Raw genomic sequence first — 17,338 nt, 5'->3', positions numbered from 1 at the left:
CTGGTTGCCCTAACTGGGATCCTATTCCATGTGTGTAAGTAAAATATATAATATGGATACTTACTTATTGTAGAAGATCGTATATTGACCTCTAAATAAGTATTGTTATAATATTTTGATGGGTTGCTTTTGTGTATTCAAATGCCAGTTTATCAATATGTAGGTGTTTTATCTATATCACATGATAATGCCTACTCTATATTAGTGTACGCAATCACTAAATTGTTTCAGATTCTGATTCATTACAAGGTAGGTTCATCAACAATTTGAAAAACAATATTTATCGTAAAACTATGCATAATAATGACTTTTCCAATTAAAGGGCATACATGCGTTGAACAGCTTTTAATAGTTTTTGCCTTTTTAAACTGGAAAGTGTTGCAGTTAATTTACTTAAAGTGCTTAATGTCGCGAGAGGGCACATATTAAAAAAACAATTAGCACAATGTATTGCGTGAGGATATTTACAAAATATTATACAATTATAGCCTTTGTATGAGGTCGATGCAAGGATATATCGACCTGAAAGAAGTATATCGACTGAGGACGAAGTCCGAAGTCGATATACTTCTTTAGGTCGATATATCCTGTATCGACCTCATACAAAGGCTACAATTGTTATATTATTAATTCACAAATATTGTTGGTGCATAAGAATCTGTATTTTTGAAGATTTTATCTCGATGGTAGTATATTAATTGTTTCTTTGACTTGTATACCAAATATGTTCTTTTCTTAATATTTGAAAATTCTTTTTAAGATGTCGATGTAATATTTGTTTTGGCAAAATTGAACGAAATATGTGATGGTTATTTATTCTAACATAAAAAATATCATGAAATTTAAAAGTTATTTCATAAATAATATGTCAACAAGTCAAATACAATTGAAACATTTAACTATTGTTTTTTGTAGACTAAACAATTTAACAATGAATAAATTTCTGAAACACTTTGTTTTTCCTTAATTCTTCTGAATAAAATTGTAATTGACAGTAATATTTGAACAGTTATTGAATACTGGAACTGGCATAGCTTTCTGGTTAATACTAGCAGCATTAACTGAGTTTGACTGCTTTGGTATACATCTTGGAACTTCAAGGGATTTCAATAAATCATCCATACCATCATCATCATCATCAGCTGCCATTTCAGGAATGATATCATTAATGAGGTTTTGAGTTTGGGAGTCAGACAATGGCTGTAAATTGAAAGAGCCAAATGAGGTAGTTGATATCGCCTCAGTTTCAACGGTCACACTAGTTTGTGAAAGACACAAAAAATCAATATTTGAAGACAAAGTGGCTGGTTTTGTAATTTTTGATGTTTTGCATAGTGTTTTTTCACTTAATGTGTCTGACATCATTTTTTTGGTTTTTTCACACGTTTTACCACTATATGTCTTTAAAGATGCCTCTGATTTATGACCAGTGACACTCATAATGTGTCTACTGGGAATTTGTGCTTCATCCAAAATGTGGACAGTTGTAGCCCTGCATGAATGGTTGGTATACTCTCTTGACAGATTGGCTGCCTTGCTTATCTCGTTCATATAAATGCCCAGTTTGTTGTGTCCAAGGGGAATGTTGTCATAATGTATCCCATCTTTAGCTGTTAACTTTGGCTGTTGAAAAAGTTTATTACATTTTGGATTCAGACGGCGTATATATTTTACAAACGACCTTACTGGACATCGGTCACTACCAGAAAAGACAAATAAATTAAAATAAAAAGAATATTGTCTATATTGAGAAACAAATATGAGATATGCAAATAATATAATGAAACAGAAAAATTAGTAAGAAATGATATATATAGGACTTGAGAGAAAAGACAAGATTATTTAGTTTTTTCAAAAGTTGTTATTGTTTGGGTCTTTTTTTATCTTTTTTTCCATATTAATTATCTTCAGCTTCTCGTGTGCAAATATCATTAAAAATGTCTTTTTTTTAATATAGTTTTTTTTTCATAATTTTATAAATATAGGAGAAATGGCGAGTTGTGAACCTGCACTTACAAGATTTTTTTTATTCAATTCGAAGGATAAACAAAACTTCCCACCCCGACTAAGACGAGTAGGGTAGGTTCACCCAAAATTAGTGTTTCCCCCTGAATTTATTGACACCCTTTATCTTAAAGACTTGAATAATTTCCTGATATATACAAATTTTAAAAAACTTTTGGAGGTCATCAGATAATGCCTGCCTCATAATCATATTAATTTTGACATTTTAATATATTTATTTTACCTTTGATTTCATACATCCTACCATCGGATGACTTTTCACTATCTGTCTGATGATTTTTGGTTAGTTCATCATGGGTTTTATAAATATAAAGTGTACCCTCTGGATCTGGTTGTACTGCAAAGTCCTGTCTTGTCAAGGTTGCCAGGTTCTCCCTGCCTCTACGTCCGAAATGAATCATTATGTCCACAAATACCTGAAATTAAAGAATATTGTATGTACTTCAATATTAATAAAATACATGTGATACAACATTAAATTGTAATTTACAAATTGTTATATAAAACATGTCACAAGAAAATTACCGGTTACTGGTCCATTTGATTAATTCTAAATTTTACCGGTCCATTTAATTAATTTAAAATTTAAAATTCACCTGTTCATACTTCATGTACTTTTGTAACAAATATTTTACAAATTTTCAAGTACTCGCGAGAAATAACTAGGAGAAATAGTGCACTGTACGAGGAATATATATACAGTACAACTACAAGACAGACAAGTCGTGTCAATTATTGACCTTAGGACATGTATGATCAGGATCAGGGAGATATCTCTTTTTCATTATTGTTATATTTACCTTGTACTGGAGCATTTTTGGACTTTCCAAATCTTTACAGAAAAACATGTACATCTTTTCTATATCAGCATCAGCAATTGCTGGATAGTGCTCCACAGCTGCCAGACCAAGTCTTTTTAGCTCCTTTGTCATACATTGATATGCTTTTTGGGACTTCTTGAAATTGTCACCTTTGAGAATGTCAATATCCCTTGTTTTGGATAAGTGCCGTTGCAAGCCTTGGCGATAAGATTGCATGGTCGTCTTTTTATACATCTCCCCATTTTTGTTGCGCATTTCCATGTAAAATTTGGACAACACGTCGTCCAACTGTGCATCATCGTAAGACTCAAAGTCGAGGGAAAGGCTTTTCTCTGTTAGATATTCCCGGAAACCATTAATGGCTGTCCTTGTTTGCCTTTTAGTGTTTTTTGAATCAACGTTTTCCAACAGATTTTCCCTGTCTTCATCCTCGAGGGATGCGAATCTCCGTTTCGTGGCCATTTATCGTTAACGTCTGCTTGTTCAAGTTGTTGTGATTGTACCGGAAGTTATACAGGAAAGCATTTGATTGGATGTTGAGAATACGTCATTAAGTATATTGGTTTTCAGATTTCTATAATTAGATATTTAAAAATAACCGTGCGATATGCTTTTTGCAGGTCAATATGCGTTTTGCTATCCGCCGTTTTCTCTCTACCTTCGAAAATATAGTTTAACATGTGACTATCCCTAAACGAATCAAATTTGTTAAAATATACGAATTAATAATATTAAATGATATCACAGTATTAAATATACTGTTCAAAAAGACGTTCACTTTGTCATATCCAAGACTAAAAACAGGTACAACAATAGAATTACTAAATAGTTAACATAAAATAAGTAAATCGTCGAGTTTCAATGTAGTGCAATTACAAGTTACTCAATACACATAACATAGTTCATCATGGAAACAGCACACTCAATTTGGTAAATTTCGTTTTGTATATTGTATCAGGATTAATGAATGGATAAGTGCTTTCAAAGAACCTATAACATGTATAAGACGTTTCAAGGTTTCCTTGGATGTGTTACGGACGCAATAATTATTTGATTGACTGATATGGAGTATATTTGTCACAGATATTAATATTTTCCAATTGAGGTCTCGCGCATATGGTATAACCGAATACGATTTATCACCACATTCGAACTTTTCATGCGCACAAGACGGGTGCTACCAGCAAGTCAGTGTTGGTTTACAATACAGGAGCTCCATGTGTCGACGCAAAATTCGTAATGCTAAATCTCAAGTTATATTTTAGTGCTTTGTAGGTTATTGTTTGTATTTTCGTAGTTTTTTTTATATTTTATTATTGTACTCTTTGACTTTTTTTTTTATTTCCCCCTTTATTGTTGTTTTCCCTTTAATCAATATATAAAGATGTTGTTTTACACTTTACTGAGATAGACAAAAGGAAAAGCAATGTCTATTTAATTATATCTCTCTTTTTTCCCTAAAGTTCTTTACAATTTGTTACAATGAAAATCATATGATGAATAATAATGAATTTATAAACATAAAACAAATATTAAGGTGGTACCCAACACTTTCACTAAAATTAATTTGGCTCGTTTAATTTTCATAAAATTTTGTCAAAGTATTTACTTTGACACTTTAACAAAAATATAAAAATTTAAAAAATTTTGAACCAACAGTTTTGTCAGAAATATTACACTGGTTATATAGCAATTTGACACCCACCAATTTTGATCATTGAGAAGCTTAATATTCCATTTACAACACAACGTAATTAAAACGTTTAGCTGATTTTATAGAGTTATCTCCCTGTAGTGTTCGGTACCACCTTAAATTAGAAAGTGAGTGCACTCGCAACACAATACGCCACTTCAAAATACTATACAGCGTATTGCTATATTGAAGTCAGTAAATAAGTTCGACTGTCTTTTCTTGCAACCGAATACCCTATGGAAACATTTATAACATGAGTAAAAGATTATAAACTTCATAAAGTTTTCCATGGCACCCTGTATCTCAGGTTCGATTGCTTGCCAGTGCAAAAATGTTGTGTCGATTGCTGAAAACCTTTTTCTTTTTACAGTAAAAAACGGTTATTGTTTTTTAAATATCTAAACAAAAAAAGTTATTTCATGTTCTTGAAACTTTTATTTCCAATTTGGAACATTCTATGATTGTTTAACAAAGTAATTGATGTTTAAGATGTAAAGTATACTTCATCTAATTGTTGAATTTAAAAACAATCATTTATCCACATTATTGGTAAATAAATATGAGAAAATGAAAAAGACGAAAAAATAATGTTCTTAGACACTTTGGTCTTGATAATGACTTATAATTAAAAAAAAAAAAAAGTCTGTCCGAATTACATTAAGGTTTAAAACACGTATTAATCACCTTGAAAACAGACACAACCTTTATGTTCACGCTGCCTACAACTACGGAATGTAGGATTGCTTTATATCATGGCAAAATGTCACAGGCTCCCCTAAAAAATGCATTTGGAAAACGCTACATATGGTTTGAATCCTTTTTTGGTCATATATATACATTTGATTATTAATAAATTTTGGAATAACAATAGTCAAGTAAAATGTTATTACAACAATCAGCAAAATAAGCTTAATATCGTGTAAATTTTATTTTGTTTTTGTTTATGTTTTTTTTTTGTTAGATTGTCTTATTAATGGACACATTAATTGTATTCATAGTATTTATAGTTAGGTATTTTATCATATCACGTGATGACACCTTTGTTTATCTCAAGTGCCTATCGACAAATTTATTTTTAGACTTTGATTCATATCAAGGTAGGTTCATCAGCAATACTTAACCTGTTTCGATATAAACTACTGAAGTATCCAGTGTAAATGCATAACTTTGCTCTAAATATTCTAATGATATGTATTTCCAAAGAAGTTTACAAACCATAAGTGTCAAATTGTACCTTAAAAAATGTTGCAGCGTCTTACCATGCTCCATGTGCGTTTGTAAATGGACCTACCTTTTAAATAGAAGCATATATTCTTATCTTACCTACTAATCATTTCTAGGTATATCATTGGTTGAATGCGACCGCTTTGGGGCCGTTTTATATTTCATATGGGGATAGTAGGCGTGGTTTATTCCAATACACGTTTAGTAGTGATGTTACGTCCCTTTATATAAACAACATTAAGTTGAAGACAAATATAATGAAACATCAAGAAATTGATGATGAAAGAATGAAAATAAATGCAACAAAAATCAAACATAAATACAAATAATTCAAAGTTAAAAGATCTATAAACAATTTCATGTTATGTTTTGAGAATTGATGTTTTTAGAATATAGTTGTGCTCGTTACCTTTCATATACATTGTTAAGGTTTATGACCCCTTCTATAGCCATTTTTGTAAGAATTTTTCAAACATCAATTGTATCAAAACTACAGCTATAACGAATAATTGAGACGGGCCATTTTGTACATTTACTAGGGGGAAACTTAATGCAAAGCATTATTATTTACTGATTCATTGCATTTAATAGAAAAAGAGTACTTTGTGGCAAATAAACATAGATTTTTATAGAAAATCCACAGCCTTCAATACAGAGATTTTTGTTATAAAATTGAAAACAGATTACTCACTTGCTTTTCTATGACGTGCTAGTGTTTATTTTTTACAAAAAGTTCTAACCAACCTGTAAATTCCAAAATACCTCGTGCAGAGTCACTAAAGTCGAGCGCACCCTACTTGATTTGGTCCATATTTTCATTTGTGTTAACCAATAACTACATTAATAAACTTGTTTTAATATGCTAGCACTGCATGCAATAATGCTATATATATATCAGTCATCAAACTGCCAAATATGATAGTACAAGGATAAAGACTGTGGATTTTCTATAAAATTTCCATATGTTTAGCATTCAATCAACAGAAGGGTACATAATCCTCATAGGCGGATCCAGGGGGAGCCTAGGGGCCCGGGCCCCCTCTTTTGTGGGAAAAATTTGATTGATTATATAGGGAATCATTGAAGCATGACTGGAGCGGGGCCCCCTTTAGGTCAGTCAGCGGGCCCCCCTTAGGAAAAGTTCTGGATCCGCCACTGATCCTTAAAGCTAACAAGTTGCATATTTCTGGAATTTGTTTTGTATAGAACAATGGAAATGTGTTCATAACACTAAAAACTGTATCACTTTGATACGCCGCTAGTTTAAATGCAACATAATCAAAAAGTTGATAAGACAAATCGTTAAGACACTAGCAAACTATGAAATTAATATTATTCATTTATTCATACATGTATGCATGACTTCATTTAAACTGCGTTTTATTGTGGGTGTTGTTGTGTGTTTGTTTAATCTACATTGGCGAGAGGTATAGATGGAGTGTTAAGATCTCATTAAACATGTTTAACCCCAACGCATTGTTGTGCCTGTCATAAGTCAGGCGCCTTCCGCCTTTGTTAGTCCTGTATATATAATTTTAATTCATTTAAATGTTAAGAATTTTAGTATGACGTCCATTTTCGCTGAACTAGTACACATTTTTGTTGTGTAGGGGCCAGCTGAATTCCGCTTCCGACTGCAGGATTTTCTAGCTGCGTTTAAGACCAATTGTTAGAATTCTTTGGTCGGGTTGTTATCTCTTTGACACATTCCCCAGTTACATTCTCAATTGCATGTACTATGTTTGTATATGTGTAGGAATTTTATTCCTCTTTGGCTGTAAATAGTTCCATATAGATACAACTAAACTGTGTTAACAGACTGTACTTAGCTAACGTGAGCAATATATTAGACGCGGTACATGCATCCGGAATCATAACAACACCGATCAGGTTCATACAGATGATCGAAGTATGTTAATGTATCTTAAACTTATCAATTAGGAAACATGCACTGTTTATTTTAATAAAATTCTAAATTGTGGTAATGTCAAAATTACGAATACCAAGCAAGCAAGCAAGAATGGAATATTCCAATCATAGTCACAATGTAATGCAATTTTGAATTTAGTAAAATACACAAACTTGTATTCGCTGTTGTAACAACAAAAATAATTTTGGCTTGTAAACTGTCAATCCTTTATTATAGAACTGTAACAAAATATTTTCATTCAAACAACATAAATAAATAAAGGCAACAGTAGTATATCGCTGTTCGAAACTTATAAATCGATTGAGAAAAAAAAACTCCGGGTTACAAACTAAAGCTGAGGGAAACGCATCAAATATAAGAAGATGAACAATTTAATAATTTTACCATGTTTGTTACCAATTTATACTAAAGTTCGACAAAAAAAGACGCATAGTTGATTGACCTAAAGCGTTATGCAGTATTCAAAATTCCATTTCCATTTAATTTAAAAGATAAACTTGGATATACAGATTACAAATGTCTCTTACTGATCTTATAATCTGATAATGAAATTACGATAGTCAATCAAAAACATTCATCAAACAGTACTGACTAGTTTCAGAAAACACTTTTTTTTATCATAAGCATTAAAATGTATTTTCTGGTTCTCTCCATGTTTGTAATAATTGTATAACGATATAATTTTATACACATAATAATAATATATGCGTGGCAAAACTGATCATCGAAAACGGGACATTCCGGAAATAATTGATGTAAAATGAATGCTATTGGTACACATATCATTACAAAATAAACACGGGTTGTTTGTGGTTACCATTATCTCCTCACAGACTACACCTGCTATTCGAATATACAAAAAAAAGCATCAACCCTTGGAAAATGGAAAATAGAATGTTCCATTTCATTTACAGACACAAGGGTACAATTTTATAATCATGAAGTAACGTATGTGGGATCTGCCTTTTTACTGCTTAAATTCTATTTATTGAAAAATATACTTCAAACTCCATAAGGGTTTTGGAATAAGAATGTCTTTAACATTAAAACTTAATGATATATTATTTTACTTCTTTTTACAGATTTCACCGACTGTATTTTGAATATACACGTAGAAGAGGTTGTCAATGTGTTACAACCCCTGATATGTTATAGCTAATTGTCGTTTTTGTAACATATTTGTACAATCTTTTCGAACTACATTCCAGAACTATTTGTAATACGTTAATAACGGCGAATCGCTAGAAAATAACTTTAAGAGTTCTGAATATTTGCTGGCATATAAAACTCTAGCGGAGATTATATCTGAACGATTGCATAGCGGTGGATACTAGAATTTCACTTTAATGTCCCAACTTATTACTATAATGAAGATTTCGTCATTTTGACAACTTGACTGTTAAATTTCTATCTTAATGTCGAATATGGAAGAACAGATACTTGGACTGGAAAATAATAAAACCTCATCACTTTCCATGGGCTATGGGAGTGTGGAATCGCCTAAAAATCCTCACCCACCGTTTAACAAAGACGACGAGCCTCATCAAAAAACAGATCCTGTACCAATCGGGAAGACGAAGATTCTTAAAAATGTTCTTGTTGTCAGTATTGGATTTATGTTCCTATTTACTTCATTCCAGTCTCTATCCAATCTCCAAAGTACATTAAACAAAGACGACGGACTCGGAACAGGTGGATTGTCTGTCGTATACGGCGCCCTTGTTGTATCCTGTATGCTATTTCCATCTTTTGTTATCGCGCACCTTGGATGCAAATGGACTGTGGCACTATCAATGTGGTGTTATATTGTCTATATGGCTTTAAATTTTTACGCCGTATGGGAGACAATTATACCAGCTTCAATAATTGTTGGATTAGGCGCAGCTACTTTATGGTCTGCTAAGTGTTCGTATCTTACACAACTTGCTGTGTGGTATGCTAGATTGACAGGTGCATCAAAAGATGACGTTATTAATAGATTTTTTGGTTTTTTCTTCATGATATTTCAAACAAGTAAGTTCCCTTGCGTTAGCTGGAAGGAGGCAATAATTCTAATTGATGTTGCATCATTACAAATGAAAAGTAAAGATTTCTTTTGGTTAGCAATTCGATCACAAATAATAAAATATAATTATGACATTAATTATGATCAAACAAATGATATCAACTACTACTATATTCATTACATAGTAATCTATGCAAAAAAATGCATATACTTACATGCAATAATATCCTAAAGTTATATAACGTTACAAAGTTGATGCTCAGAAAACCATTTGAAATAAAAAAAAAATAGCATTTCGAGTCTCAATTCTTGAAGTTTGAAACTACATAGTGAAGAATGAAATATTGAAGTATGAAACTTTGTTAGTAATTGGTTAATTCAACAAAATATTTTTAAATCAATCTATAAAAATGATTTAAAAAAAAAAGTAACTAAATCGAAATTCGATGTTGTTTGTTGATGAAATCCTTATTTCTATTCAAATACATTTAGGTCAGATTTGGGGAAATTTGATTTCTTCTACTGTATTTGCTGTAACACCAGGAAATACTACAGAAGACCTGGATTCGTGTGGGGCAAATTTTGATCCAACTGCACCAGCAGCAAATAATTCAAATTTAGATCGACCGGAAGACGAAAAGGTTGGTTCATTATAAGTATCGTCTAAAAAGTGGTTATTACATTTGAAGAAACTAAGTTTAATAGCTCAGGAATTTATTAAGCTACAAAACCAGGTTTAAGCCATCATAATCTAGATAAGAAAATGCTTGTACCAAGTCAGAAATATGACAGATATTTTTCATTCGTATGACGTGTTTAAGCTTTTGATTTTGCCATTTGCTTAGGGACTTTACGTTAAACATTTTCCTTGGATTTGGGTATTTTTGTTGGGTTTTTTTTTTTGTTGGTTTTACTTTTTAATAAATTTGAAACATTAAGTTTTGTTTCTTCTCAAGAATGACCAAACTTGACAAAACAACTTGGAATCGTAGTTATATGTTTATGTTTTAAAGTCTCTAGTCGAAAAGTGCGTCTGGTGAACTAAAGTATTAGCACGGTATATTTGATCAGGATGAGCTCATATACCCAAATGGTCGATGTAATGCTGATCGATATGTTGATAATTACTTTGGTTTATCATCTGATCGATGGGTGAGTGTCATGTACCAGGGGCGGATGCAGGAATTTTCGAAAGGGGGGGTGCTAACCCAGGGCAAAGGGGGGGTGCAGGGGGGTGCAAAACATATGTCCCGATACAAATGCATTGATCGGCAAAAATAAAGGGGGGGTGCGCACCCCCGGAACCCCCCCCCCCCTGGATCCGCCACTGTGTACGACATTTATAGAGTGTTATTTTCTTGTTTTATGTAGACAAAACGCAAATCTACAAAAAAAATCTAAATATTTAGAGGGGACCGTATAAATGACTGCGAAACTAGTCGTTATGTTTTGTCAGTTAATTTGTCAGGTTATCGAGACTTGAAATATGTATAAAAAAATATATCACTAACGTTACATATGAACAAGTTTAGTAGATACAATTAGTATTAATTTATTTTGACACATTATGGCTTCAAATGGTTTGAATGGATATTGATTAATACATTTTGTAACATTTTAAGAAAATATGACATAAAGAGTTGCAAATTAAAAAATGTCTGTGGATATAATAAACACAATTATCTAACATTGACAAGTGAAGGCTAACATAAGTACGAATTAACCTGTCACTCAATGCATTTCGATGATATCGATATAATCTTAAATTATACCTTATCGGCTCGGAACTATAATTGAAAAGCTCATAACACAATTTAGAAACATGGCTATGCTTCGCTTGTAAAATCAATAGGTATACGGTTTAATGCGAATTTAGTTTTGGCCTTTGAATATAATTATACACACAAAAAAATGTGTTACTTTTGCACATACAAAATGCTTTTAAAACTTTTGATATCGATTGTCGTTCTCAAGACACATGTTACTGGGAGCTTTAAGCTAAAAATAAGAGTAAGAAATAGAAAGAAAATTTTCTCTGAGACCAAACACAAAAAGTGCTATCGAGTGAATAAGAAGATAGAAATGTTTTAAAAGTTTTAAAAGAAAAATTTGGCAAATTTGAAATATAACAATTCCAGAGAAAGTGCAAAAGACATGTTGTTTGCACTACTACGACATTTATTATGATTATTATTTTAATTTTATCAAATAATTCACAGGTGTACATATTATGCGGTATTTACGTCGGTTGTGCTGTGATAGCGTTTTGTACTATTGCTTTACTTTTGGACAATATTACACTCGACAAAAAACAGCAGACTGGTGATGCAAAGATATCGGTAAAACTGTTCCTGTCGACATTGAAACATTGGTGGCAGTCTACGCCACAGAAACTACTAACATTCCTAACGATATACAGTGGTATTGAGCAAGCTTTTATAACAGGAGACTTTACAAAGGTAATCATGTCAGTTTCAAAGCTTTTACAATTATTTGTTTTACAAGTTTTATATAGTTTAAAGTAATATATCTATCTATAGCTAGCAATCAAACATCAAACGAAAAGAGTACTAAAGGTAAGCTAAATGCAATTGAAGATAAGAAAAACATGAAGTGATGAAAACAACTGCTGTCAGTTATAAAATATGTTAAACATTTATTATTTTGTTTTCAATACTGTGGATTCATTTATTTTCGTGGCTTTTACTTTTCGTGGATTGAGGATATCTAGCATTTTCGTGAATATTTGATAACGTGATTTTGTCCAAGTCTAGATCTGTATACCACCCAATAGCAAATTTGTGATTTGTTGAAAATTTAAATTCGTGGTTCACCAGTACAAACAGAAACCACGAACATTGATATCCTACGAACAATAATGAATCCACAGTATTTGTTTTAATTCTTTGCAGTCCTACATCAGTTGTGCAATAGGAATATGGAACGTTGGCTACGTGATGATATGTTATGGTGTTGTGGATGCTATATGTTCCTTTGCTTTTGGACGATTGGTGCAGTTTGTTGGACATGCACCGTTCTTCCTCTTAGGTATTTTTTTCCAAAAATATTGACGGTATTAATTTTCCTAGCCTTTGAAAACTTTTAAATGAACGAGGGATTTTTTTACTTCTTTATGAATCAATGAAAAAAAACTGTTTTAATATTTATCGTATCGTTGTTAACTTTTGTTCAGATGCTTTATGATACAAAAGTTTGTTAGGTATGAGGAAAGGAAAACTTAAAATGAACATTCAAAATATAAAATAACATTGTTTCATGTTTCTCAAATAATAGCTCAGCAATGTTCGTTTACTATGTATTTTTTTCTAAGAAGCTTCATATCCTCGTTATTGTCTATGTCGTAAAACGAAAAAACTGCATTTCTTAAGCCACAGTACCAAATAAGACGGAGTAACACTCATTTGGTAATCGGTATTACCCGGGATTTGATTAATCAAGATAATTATAGCATTAGTTTTTTACCCAATTCAAGAGTCTAATAAACTCATGGAATGGCAACTCATATCATTGCAATGCATGTGCTTAGTATTTATTTTATGTTTTATGTTACTGCTTTGAAACATTATAGTGCTGCTTTTTTGTGTTTGCTTGCTAAGCTTTATGTAATTTGTGATTTCTGTGCTTTAGTTTTTATGTTGCTTTTAGCTTAGTGCTCCTGCATGTATATATTTTTTATTAAACAGTATTTAAATTAGTTTAGCCAAATTGTGCATGAAATGTATGTTCTATGTCTTTTATGTTTTAATATTAGTATTGTGTATGATTATTATGTAAATGTATGTATTTGTCGGTTATAAAAAGTCTAGAGAGCTTATGTTTATTTGTTATGTAACATGCCGACTATAAATAAAGCTTTGAATTGAATTGTCGGTACATTAAAAAAATGTTCTACTCAGAAAGAAACGTACCACTCTCAAAAAGATGATTATAATGTGACAATATAAATAATATCATTTACTAAACATGGTTTATCAAAACACGTTGATCGGAATGTGGAACACATTTGAATATAATTTTTCATTCAGTGCAATTATCATGTTTCTTTTTTCCCCCTTGCCAATCAAATATACATGCAGTATAGAGCTGGTCAATACAACTGAAACAGGAGTCATAACATTATCTTTCCCTTTTTAAAGATATAATATTTTGTTTCAGCTTTTTTATTGCACGGAGGAACACAAGTAGCTTTGTTTCTTTGGAAACCAGAAGCAGACAACCAGATCCTGTTTTACGTATTTGCTGCATTATGGGGAATGGGTGATGCAATTATACAAACACAGATAAATGGTAAATAATAGATGTGTTCTATGGAAAGGGGCTGTTGTTTGCTGAAACAACCAATGAGTTTATCGTGTGGTTTGAATATTATCCAACATGAATGAGGAGATATGTACAAAACATTTCGATTCCGATATGTTCATTTTCTCATTTTCTTCAAGATTGCTCGAAACGAATTCTTGGACGTTAGAACCTACAGCAATGCAACTTAGAAATGAAATAAACTAATACCAAATGGACACCAAAACCGTCTAAATAACACACAAAAGTCAAGCTTATAAGGATTTAAGACAGACGCGCTTGACGGCCCATTATTGGAGAATAAAAATCTTGAATCTTGAATCTCGTAGCTTACATAAGACTTATGTTTAAACTAAGACCCAATAGTGGCACTCAAATTTCTTAAATTTTTCAAAGTTTCTTACGTATTAACATAAAAGTAATACCAAGCCTTTACAACTCATTAGATAAATATATGTTGGCTACGGTTTTCCTTTTGTTTTTTTTTTGTTTTTTTTTGTTGTTGTTTATTTTAACCATAAAATTATAAACAAAGATCCCTTTTCAATATTCTTTAAATTGTACATGATTGTGTAAATAACATAACATTTATATTTTAAAATTGCCAAGTCGGTGGTAGATAAATACTTTTTCACTTGACTTTAATAATAATTTTAGTTCATCTGAGAGCAACACGTAAAGAGCCGAAAAGGAAACCAAGTCGTATAAAGTAACAATTGCCTACAAACATGTGCTTCCATTGCACATTTTGGTGCAACGTGTATATCAGTGGTAAATACATGAATGTTCTTTTCACAGTAACTGACAAATATACATGATATTATTGTAAATATACTAGCCTTATATTACTTTGGGCCTTTAATATGTAAGTCTATTTGGGTTCATCAAAATTTCTGAGCCCTTCGTAAAGGAGGTACTTGACAAAAGGGAATAATCATGTTGTATTTCATTTCAGCCCTATATGGATATCTGTTTACCAACAACACAGAAGCAGCATTCGCCAATTACAGATTGTGGGAATCAATCGGATTCATTTTGGCTTTTGCATGGAGTGGAATTTTGGTAACGAAAGTCAAACTTGGACTTTGCCTTGGATTCTTGACTTTAGGAATGTTCTTTTATACATTCGTAGAAATCCAGGATCGTCGAAAAAAGCAAACAGTCTTCACAAAGGACGAGGATAAAAGTCCACTTTTTTAAAGAAAATTAAAAAAAAAACTATAATTAAAGACTGTTAAAGTTGTTATTATTGAATATTATTGAATTGACTATGCATACTGATTGTATTATTATATTCTCTTTACTATTGTTTACGTTTTCGTTCTTTTCCAACGTACTCATTCCTTTTGATATTTTAATATCTTCCTGAAGAAGGAATGCGTATTATATGTTCGTTTGTTATGTGGATCATGCATACTGTTATTTATAAGTGTTAATAAAGAAATAACTTGCCTCCTTTGTTGATCAGTAACGTTTTTATCTGTTCCATAATTTAGTAAGATGATAATAATATTAGAAATAGTTTTTCCTCCTCATTTGAAAATGAGATAGACACAATTTTGAATTCATTGCAACTGTGACTTGAAGAGAGAGTTGTCTAATTGGCACTCTTACTACATATTCTTATATCTATTAAATCTTTAAATAAATATTACAATAAAACTCAAACGAGCATACATCCAATTTTGTTCGTAGATATTGAATTTTATCATTTGTGGATGAACATGCCAACAGACAGATCTAGAGTGCCTTGTGAGATGAAATTCAACAGCTTATAATTACTCGATGGAATTTAATGCAGTTTAACAAACCATGTTCTATCAACTTATTCAAACGAAGTAACCAACGCTATCATTAGCATACCATACAAGGACCAAGATAAACGTTTTGCTATAATAGGAAAACAAGGATATAGGGTATCCCTGAAACAAAAAAATCAGTGCGTGCACACCACTCGCTGTATCGTGATATTTTTTTTTATTAATAGTTGTTAGTGGCTTTGAGCTTGCTGTCAGTAAGTGAGAGTACTCTCAGATCTCAACTTAGTGTCTGTTTGTTTTTGAGATGTATAAGTACCCTCCCACGTCCATTTGTATGTGTAGTATTTGTATGTTTATCAATCTGATGAGTAACGCCTTTTTCAATCAATTTTTATGGTTCGTTCTTATGTTGTACTGTTACACCACTGTCCCATGTTAGGGGAGGGTTTGGTTTTCTATGTATTAAGTCCCGTGCACGTTTACTCCATATTCCTTTAATTTCTATTAAAAGGTCCGAACACGACTTAATGCAATTTTAACCCTTCAATGTAAAAGGTCATATGGCAATACATTTGTTGTTTTTTTCAAATGATTTGATACCGGGAGATTAGAGGTCTCATTTTAATTTAACCCAAGTCAGCTATCTACTTTTATCTACAAACAAGAATGTGTCCTCAGTACACGGATGCCCAACTTGCACTATCATTTTCTATGTTCGATGAATGTGAAATTGGGGTCAAAACTCTCATTTGGCATTAAAATTAGGAAGATCATATCATAAGGAATATGTGTACTAAGTTTTAAGTTGAATGGACTTCAAGTTCATCAAAAACTCCCTGAAGCGGGACGAACGGACGCACGGACGAACAACAGACAGACGGACGGACGGACGGACGTACAGACCAGGAAACATAATGCCCCTCTACTATCGTAGGTGGGGCATAAAAAAGAGAGTCAGTTTTGTATTCTTTGATATTAAAGTCAATTCTCCATGCTGAAACGACCACTTTTTCTGTTTCCAGTAGCATCGAATCTTCTTAAAATATTTTATCGCACAATGGAGGCGGAATGCAACATTGCCAAACCACACATCCGTTTACTCGTCATCGTAGATCTAATTTAAAATAATTTTACAATTTAAAAGTATTTTTTAATTAGACAAAAGGTCCTTCAGTATAAAAAAAACTCAAGTTTAAAACAAAATTACTAGATTTACAATTATGAAAATCAACACTTAGAGTATAGTCATATAGTAGGACAATAAATTAATTAAAGACAAACCCGGGTACAGATAAGACTAAAGACTACACACAAGACCCAACACTGAAAACTAAAATTAAATAAGAAACATGGATCACGAAAAACCTGCAGAGAACTTGCTTCTTACAAGACACTCGCCGTGAAAACAATTTGATATGAAGACAAGCTGTCTCAACATCTTTTGTTGTTGAAATTTCCAACAGGAGGCATTTGCCTCATTTGCCTGCATGTAGTTACGGCCCTGTCTATTGATTGTATTCATTGTTCAATTGTACTCGTCCCGAACATGCATGACATATT

The 17,338-nt window shown here is 32.0% G+C and overlaps 2 protein-coding genes across 2 annotated transcripts; one reads left to right on the top strand and one right to left on the bottom strand.

The window, feature by feature from the left end:
* Positions 1–799: 799 nt before the first annotated feature.
* LOC139523567 (uncharacterized protein KIAA1958-like) lies at positions 800–3,583 on the bottom strand. The gene is made up of 3 exons (XM_071317687.1): positions 2,826–3,583; positions 2,243–2,441; positions 800–1,697 (listed from the first exon to the last, which is right to left on the bottom strand). Exons 1-3 carry the CDS (start codon positions 3,306–3,308, stop codon positions 964–966), a joined length of 1,416 nt encoding a protein of 471 aa, XP_071173788.1. The 5' UTR covers positions 3,309–3,583; the 3' UTR covers positions 800–963.
* Positions 3,584–7,330: 3,747 nt separating this feature from the next.
* LOC139523566 (protein unc-93 homolog A-like) lies at positions 7,331–15,327 on the top strand. Its single transcript, XM_071317686.1, has 6 exons — positions 7,331–9,706; positions 10,191–10,339; positions 11,918–12,157; positions 12,611–12,746; positions 13,875–14,006; positions 14,974–15,327. The coding sequence occupies exons 1-6, from the start codon at positions 9,109–9,111 to the stop codon at positions 15,216–15,218; spliced, it is 1,500 nt and encodes a 499-aa protein (XP_071173787.1). The 5' UTR covers positions 7,331–9,108; the 3' UTR covers positions 15,219–15,327.
* Positions 15,328–17,338: the final 2,011 nt, after the last annotated feature.

Source organism: Mytilus edulis, chromosome 5 (genome assembly GCF_963676685.1).
Source record: "Mytilus edulis chromosome 5, xbMytEdul2.2, whole genome shotgun sequence".
Taxonomy (NCBI): domain Eukaryota; kingdom Metazoa; phylum Mollusca; class Bivalvia; order Mytilida; family Mytilidae; genus Mytilus; species Mytilus edulis.
Note: the sequence above shows the minus strand (reverse complement) of the source record. Positions and strands in the feature narration are given on the sequence as shown.

Excerpts from the sequence above, each read along its gene's own strand:
- LOC139523567 (XM_071317687.1), bottom strand. The coding sequence starts at position 3,308 with ATGGCCACGAAACGGAGATTCGCATCCCTCGAGGATGAAGACAGGGAA. Across the intron at positions 2,442-2,825 it reads CAAAAATGCTCCAGTACAAG|GTATTTGTGGACATAATGAT; the intron begins GTAAATATAACA and ends CTTTAATTTCAG. Across the intron at positions 1,698-2,242 it reads GTATGAAATCAAAGGTAAAA|ACCGATGTCCAGTAAGGTCG; the intron begins TAAATATATTAA and ends TTTCTGGTAGTG.
- LOC139523566 (XM_071317686.1), top strand. The coding sequence starts at position 9,109 with ATGTCGAATATGGAAGAACAGATACTTGGACTGGAAAATAATAAAACC. Across the intron at positions 9,707-10,190 it reads CTTCATGATATTTCAAACAA|GTCAGATTTGGGGAAATTTG; the intron begins GTAAGTTCCCTT and ends AAATACATTTAG. Across the intron at positions 10,340-11,917 it reads ATCGACCGGAAGACGAAAAG|GTGTACATATTATGCGGTAT; the intron begins GTTGGTTCATTA and ends AATAATTCACAG.